The 8,259-nt window shown below is 46.1% G+C and overlaps 1 protein-coding gene across 1 annotated transcript; it reads right to left on the reverse strand.

Annotated features, from left to right (window-relative positions):
- Positions 1-3,343: 3,343 nt before the first annotated feature.
- LOC123098064 (uncharacterized) lies at positions 3,344-5,480 on the reverse strand. Its single transcript, XM_044519940.1, has one exon. It carries the CDS (start codon positions 5,441-5,443, stop codon positions 3,491-3,493), a length of 1,953 nt encoding a protein of 650 aa, XP_044375875.1. The 5' UTR covers positions 5,444-5,480; the 3' UTR covers positions 3,344-3,490.
- Between the last annotated feature and the right edge of the window lie 2,779 nt (positions 5,481-8,259).

Genomic DNA, 8,259 nt, shown 5'->3' on the forward strand with positions numbered 1-8,259 from the left:
GCGAACACGATGAACCGAACTCGTCCGAGGCTCACTGCAAGAACCGCCGTGGGTACATCCGGGTATCGTCGGCGCATTCGTGCTCGCAAGCCGCCTCGCGCTGGTCCGGTGAACCCGGCTGCGAAAAGCAGCCACTGGAGCACCGGGTGAAGGAATCGAAGCCGGCGGTCCCGGCGTTCTAGATAGGGCCGCTGCAGGACTTAAGACGATGCCGTCAGGTCGTCCTTGTCACCGGCGGCGGCCGCAGCCCGCAGAGGCAATGCACATGGCCAGGAACGCGACGGCGATGACCCTTGATGCGGATGTGCAGGTGGCCATACACCATGGTAGTCACTTATCGTACACCTCCTGAGAAAGCTCTGGCTCTCGGTTTCACCTCAACCGACTCTCACTGCAGAGCTACAACTGTCCAGGTTGGCTTGAGAGCGATATATACAGATAAACTGGGGTTCAATTTCCCTGTAAAGATCCGATCGTCGGAAATATCCTAGTGCACAGTTGTTGCCCTGGGATGGATCAAGGCGCTGATTGGACTGCTCGGCGTCAACTGTTAACATGGGACTGCCCCAGGAGTACATGTGCATGCACCAACCATCGTTCTATTCTGAAGGCTAAAAACTGTTGAGTGGTGGGTGGTTACAACTCGCCCAGGGTGGGTGGCGACTATGCACACTGACAACGGAGAAGGAAGGGTTCATCAGGGGCCGGCGGCACAACCTCGTGGAGTCGGCGTCCACTGGTATGCAGATCACCATGTGATTACTGAGTACACACCCCAATCAGCGGCTCTGAGAGCTACAGATTGCTGGATGAATGGGACACAATTGGTCCCAGCTAAATGAGCTACACCATCAGATAGGGCTACCAAGTGCCAAGTGCCTAGTGCGAACAAATGGTATGTCAAATCCTGAACCAAATGTGACTTTTTACCCGATGGACAGGCATCGAAGCACTCAAATCAGTGGCCAGTGCATTGCGGTGATCTAACGTCGTCCTCCGCCAATCAATGATGAACTTGAGAGGCAAAAGGAACAGCAGGCTGTCAGGTTACCGGCATCACTTCCAACTTTTTCGTAGGCCCTTCCAGGAAGGGCAGACGCTGCTCACAAGCAGAACAAACAAGCGAGGTGCAAAGACTAGATGTTCCCGATCCCACGTTACAGATAAGGCATATCTCAATCAGTAGCATAATTACCTAACGAGTACTGTTACCTAATCAGTAGCATAATAACAGACTAGACGTTTCATCCCTCAAGCTTAACAAGAAAATGAGGAACTAGTTGATCCTATAAGCAGCCCATTCCACAAAGCGACCAAATGGATCAAATCAGGCTAACAATGCATGTCAGCAATCTCATGAACACAAAATGGCATAAACTAACCTCCCTACAACAAACACAACATGGGTATTCAAAAAACATAACTTTGATAGGTCCGCAACAAACTTGAATATTATCGATAACGGAGAAAAACAAAAGGATAACCTATTTAGTTAAATAGGTATGCAAATATTAACTCATTCAGTAACCTCCACTTAATTTTGTTGGTCAGGCTGTAAACAATGATTCCTTAAGTGGTAACGAGTAAATAAGAATTGCCAAATTTCAGGTAGGATGACTTCACATTACTACAGAAATAATATCTCTAGAAGCCATGTTTCAGATATTGCCACTGCTTATTACCTGGAATAAATTTCAGCACTGCATGAATCCAAGATGTAGGAAAGTTGCTCGATTTCTAGCATAGAACATATCACTTTGAAACAATCTCCAGATGTTCGTTCAGCATCAGTTACCTGGGAACAAAATGCCTTGCAGTTCTACAAAAGAGAGTAATTCCAGGTCAATATTCTTTCTATTCTATATGTCAGAGTAATTCCCGCTATCCCATTGGATATGGCTAGGTCGCTTGTACTAAAGAGTCCAAGGAAACTTCAAATGTGACCTGTTTCTGATATTCATTTCATCCAAATTGTGAACAGTGATGACTTGCTGACCTGCACATATTTTCGTATATATAGAGTGCCACAAAATGGAGGACACAGACTAATATGAGTTCTTCTAACCTCAAGCTGACGGTGTGCCATCTGATGCCAATAAGCGTAGATAAGCAGAAAAGAGACAGGCACATCTAAAAAATTGATGACAGACCTGTATGTATGCTTATGAATAAATGGTCAGTTCAAAAATGCCACTGGTAAATCACCAGCAAAATCACACATGTGTAGCCAAGAAAATGATGGTGTTCAACTGATCCCAAAATACAATCCAGCAAAGTAACAACATTCTCTTCATAATTTGTTGTGTCCGATGGTGTTGAATGACACAGGATTTGGATGATATGCAGTAGTTATACTCGGGCACACCATTTGCATATGTACCATGGTTTCACATTCAAAAGAGTAAATGTATGCAGAAAACCTCCCCTGAAACATTTTATTGTAAAGCAACATACTGAATGTATATCAAAAATTTCCCTAGAATTTTTAGCACTGTTAATCACTGGGCATGAACAACGATTTTAGCTGCCCAGAATTATGACATCTAGCACTAATAATCATTTTCCTGAGCATGATCAATGATTTTAGCTGCCCAGAATTATGACATCTAGCACTAATAATCATTTTCCTGAGCATGATCAATGATTTTAGCTGCCCATAATGTTCCAAGAATTATGTGAATACATGAAAATATACTGGTTGCCAGACAGGCATTAAAACCCTTCCTGTCTTTACAATGTTTGAATAAGATACCAATTTTGTTTATGCAAGTAATGATGCTTATGTGACCATAAGATGAGGAATATCCATTCTCACAGTAAACACCAACCAGTCAGCCATAAATCAATGCATAGGGAAGCAACATCCACCTCACACAGAAAGGCTGAGGTTACAATAAATTAAACCAAACAAGAACTCTGGAATTTTCAGTATGCGTATCTTACATAATGCATAAGCAACAGCATATCATATCAGGTTCAGTTTCTTTAGCTGTTGCATTAACAATAGGCAACATTGCAAACAAAGCAAAAATGAACGACTAAGTATGGTAGGATCACTTTAGTTAAAGTTATCAATTAAATATTAATACACTGGATGCAACTAAGAAGCAACGATGAGAATGATGCAACTTGCGTAGTAATAACACAGATTGTCCTGCTACTGATGTAGCGCGCCAAATTCCACACATGTGCACGCACAAGAACATAGATTAAGTTAATGCTCGAAAGTACAATAATAAGATAGTAAAATACTATGATTAAAAACTTTAAGAACAGAACCAATGTTCAACTGTCTAGAAAGAAGACAGTAATCAACAGCGGCACTATAGACAAGTTAAGAAGGTTGAATTAATCAGCCTGTATATATCAGGGAAGATAGGTTACTTTGAAGCTCCACCTACAGACACTACATTAAATTGGTGCAAGCTTATGACATTCTAGCATACAGAATTTACAAGACGTTCCTGGAATCAGGGGTGAATCACAAATCTCACACAAGTCCATGTCTAAAACTGACATCTCCTGCATCGCCACTGGAATCTAAACCTACAGGTGAATCATACCACTTGGGCCCAGAGTAGAATCCGTCTATTTGTATGCCTAACAAACTTGAATCAGTTACCATAGTGTCATCATGCATCAATGGCTTAATAATCTTGGAATCCTCGCCACCATCTTCATCCCCACAGTTAAGAATACTCTTTTCATCAAAGTCACCAACATTCTCCTTCAGCATCCACTTATCACACTTTGGGCTATCACCCATTAGCATCTTCCTGTCCTCACACTCTGCTGCCATTCTATCCCATGAGACGATGGGCCCAAGGCTTGAACCAAAATCAGTATCATCATCATCAAGCATGTCATCCTCCTTGCAGAATGCACCATCGTGATGATCTAAGTGGTGCGACACATCACCAGTCGCCCATCCCCCGACATCATTGCCCATCATCAATGTCTCCTCTGGCTGGTAAGTGTTGCCATCCAAATTAAACTTCCTAATCCTGTGCAACACCTCAGATAGCTCATTGGAAAGAGAACCCAATAGCTCTGGGTGCATCTTAGCCACCTTCCCTTCTAGGGAGACCACCTCTGCTCTGAGATCCCGGACTTGCTGCAAGACTGCCTGATGCGAGTCATCAATGTCAACATCTACATCCCCCTTAATCGTAAAGCTAGGCTCACCTTCCTCGTTGACATCATAAATATCTGGATCGAACTCAAATGTTCCCTGATGCCCAACTAACCTGTGAACAATCCGAGCACTGCCATCAAGTGGCCCGGGCTCATGACCAGAGTGCACGGCGTAAAGCTTGAACACTGCAGTGCCCTCTTCTTGATATACAAAACTCTTGTCTTTCTCATTATAATTGGCTATGGGCACAATAGCCCTGATACGGAACCCACAGCCACACCTCTTGGATTGGTATGGCTCCCGCTTCAGCCCCCGTGGCTTCTTCGCCTCAGAGGCGCTGGCTGAAGAGGACACAGTATTTCCACTACTTGAAGTTGGCACTCCAGCACGATGGCATGCATAATCCTTCACCTCGGCCATGAATGGCTTATACCTTATATACTTCTGCCTAATACAGAGGACCACCTTGTGCTTGGCAGCCAACTGCTGTAGCCGGCGTGGCACGTCTCGTGCAGGCACATCCAGCGTCTCTGTATATTCAAACCTGCGGCGCCGCTTACCTCGTCCTGGCGACGAGATAGCAGAATCGGGCTGTCCAGCAGGTGCAGCCTTACAAACAGGGCAGGCAGCAACACATACCCTGACAAATGATTCGGGAATACCATAGAATTTGGCTCCTACAGTCCAGGCCTGCCTGATACGCTCGACGGTGTCCTTGAGGCCGAGGTGGCGGAGCAGGTCCGGGTCCGCGTGCGCCTCCGAGACTATGTCCAGCCACTGGCCGACATGGGAGACGCGCTGCGCGGGGTTGGACTTGAAGTGGAGGTGGTGGCCGTCGGCCGAGGCGGCGAGCTTGTCCTGGATGCGCTTCCACGCGGTGAGGTAGGCGGTGTCCTCGTTCCGGTCCTTCCAGACCGCCCGCCACGAGGCGAGCACGGAGGGGGAGGTGGCGGCGCGGACCTCCTCGGCGACGGCGGGGCGGCCGGCGAGGATGCAGCGCAGCATGAGCGCGTGCGAGGCGGCGGTGAAGGTGTAGAACTGCGAGGAGATGTGCGGCGTCGGGTCGACGGGCGGCAGCGCGAGCGAGGAGGCGACGGGCCCCCCCGGGCTAGGGTTCGGGCCGCCGGGGATTTGGATCAGCGCCTCGTCGTCGGCGTCGACGTGGAGGAGGTAGCTGCAGGGGCTGGGGTTCGGGGAGCCGGGGTCCGGGTCCGGCGGGTGGTGGGATTTGAGGTAGGAGGAGGAGGAGGGGAGGAGGGGATTCATGGGGGCGACGGTGGGGGAAGGCGACGAGGAGGTCTTCGGCATATCCGCGGATTTTTTTTATTTTCTGGGGGAATTCGCTTTCCTCTTCCAATTTCACTGCGCCTGCTGTTCGTTATATATATATCTGCCTCTAGTCTCCGGTTGTTATGTTATCGGCTGCGCGTCGCCGGGACTCTGTGAGCTTGTGCCACCGCAGCTGGGCCCAATCGTGGGACGCGTGAACTGAGCCCTTCTGTCAGTGACTCTGGTGGGTTTGGTTTGAGTTACTTTTTCTTGGTACTGGCTCTGCTCGGCTGTTCGGAGAGGGACGACTCGTCTAAAGATACCATAGGAACACTGCAGGCGGGCCATACCTATGCGTCTCTCTACTCTCGCTGGTGGTCTACCGGTATGGAAGCCTACTGATGGGGCCGGTAGTTCGCTGGATTTTGGATTTTGTACGGTCTCTGGTCACTGGGTCCCTTCTCATAACCCATGTGCCAGTCTCTATCGTATACTACTATTAAGGCACTGGGCCAAAATCGGTGCCAAATCCACTTTTGACACAGACGCCCCGGGCACGTGAAAATTTCAGGGCACCGAAACATCTACTTGCTCCGATGCTAAATTCACTCAAGTAATAAAAAAATCCATTTCACAGACTAGCGAAAAAAAAATCCATTTCACAGACTAGCTATCTCAATTTCACACGTGAAGCAATAGCATGAATTGTACCTTCACTTCAGTCCATCGTCTCTGGTGAGCTCTTTGCCGCCTGTCGCCGCCGTTGGACTTTGCACGACAACGGTGTGCAGCTAGGGGTGTAAACGGATCGGATCGGATCGGATCGGATAATGCCTTTACCATATCCTTTACCACATTTTTTTGTCGGATTCGGATCGGATTAGATAATGACCGGATGCGGATTCAAATACGGATTATATTGGACTACGGATTCGGAGTGGAAGCGGGGCAGATTCGGACCGAAAACGGATAAAAAAATCTATGTACATCTTTTCCATACTATCTATCACGATCTATGCAAAGAAGAGCAATATATAAGTAACCAATCCATTTTATTGATCAATGAAATTAATAACTTACACGTTGCACCAAGCAAGACATTAGCCATCATAGGTTCATAGTGTTCTCTGGTTCATAACAAAATATGTTATATACTATTAGGTAAGTGAGCTTGTACATTACGTGTTCTCAAGTCTATTGGCTATGCTTGTACGTACATGTTATGTGTACAGTCATACGACACTGTTATTAGGTTTAGGGTTATATGATATTTATATGTGGTGATTCTAATCAGTGGTCTAATCGGGTGTTTGGGCATGTCAATTGGACCAAATTTATCGGATAATCCTATTTAATAACACCGGATAATTCGCAAAAAATAGCGGATAATCCACATCTGTCGGATATTATTGATACCATATCCGCTACCATATTCTTCGGATATCCGGTTAACCAATATCTGTATCCGCATCCGTATCCGTCGGATTTGTGAAAGTTCATACCATATCCTTAAAAACGGATGCGGATCCGGATTTGGAACGGAAATTATCCGTACCATTTACATCCCTATGTGCAGGCCGCCGGTCTTGGCTCTACCGCCTCCCGCTTCGCATGGCCCTGCCTTCGGTCGCGAGATCAGGCCACGCACGACCACCACCCTCTGGCTGCGACCTCCGTCCCCCGATGTGAGCTAGACCCGCCTGCGACCGCGCCTCAGGGGGGCCTCGACACCAGCAACCTCCATTGCGAGGTCGCCCCGCTCAACCTCCGTCCGGTGATGACCCGCCTAATTCCTCCGCCGCAGAACCTCCATCTTGAACCGGATTGGGATTTTTTGCCCTGCGGTCTACAAAGGATGCGGAGGAAGCGGGGAAAAGGCCATCTGAAGGAGACGCTGGTAAGGCTTTTTTAATGAGGGAGAGGAAGACTCTGGTAGTTGGGTTGATTGGTTTGTTTATGCACGTGGGCATGTGTGCATAGCGGTGCCAAAAGTTTTTCGTCTGGCATCGACGCATAGGTGGCATGCTTTTCAGTAATATGACACCGAATACATAGTGGAAGGCCTAAATGTAGAAATGAGTGTTACATGTAGAGTCCTATTTGAGAATTTATAAGCCTTGTGCTAAAAAATAAATTTGTCCAATACCCTTAAGAATTTAACTTTCGATTCCAAGAATAAGGTTCCCCTAGAAAAAATCAAGAACTAGAAATTATCATCTTTAACGGCCAAAAGAATGAAACATTAAAAAATCATGTACCCATCACCTTCAACTGAGTAGTTTAATCACATATTTGCATTATTATTTTTACCATTATACTCTCTCGGGGCTCGCGGCTATGTAAAATTGGAATTTTCTCAACATTGGAAAATTCAGACTTTCAAAACTATTTCTTTAGATTGGACACTTGAATTGTTAAAATAAGTTACTTTCATAATGCGAGATTGTATAAAGATGCAACAATACAATTTAATTATCAAAAATGCCTTAGCAACCCCATCTCACTTATGAATTTTGCCCATATCTCCATATGGAGTGTCTTGTCAAAAGATTTCATTAACAACCTGGCAAAAAACTTGTTTCCTAAATTTCCGTTCGCCTAAATTTATTACTTTACTATATGATTCCAAGAAACATGAAATGTGTTTTCGTTTGTTCCTTAATCACTATAGTGTTATTATCGACAAATTACAACAAGAATAGTCCAGTGGCGATCGCCTACATATCTACCATATGCACTATCGTCGTCCCTCTCACTATTATCAACCATCTCCTCCACATGCCCTTTTCCTTCCCACAAAATCCTAGACTCTTAAAGCAAGTCCAACCATAGTCCCAGATTCTTCCACCCCGCAA

Source organism: Triticum aestivum, chromosome 4D (genome assembly GCF_018294505.1).
Source record: "Triticum aestivum cultivar Chinese Spring chromosome 4D, IWGSC CS RefSeq v2.1, whole genome shotgun sequence".
Taxonomy (NCBI): domain Eukaryota; kingdom Viridiplantae; phylum Streptophyta; class Magnoliopsida; order Poales; family Poaceae; genus Triticum; species Triticum aestivum.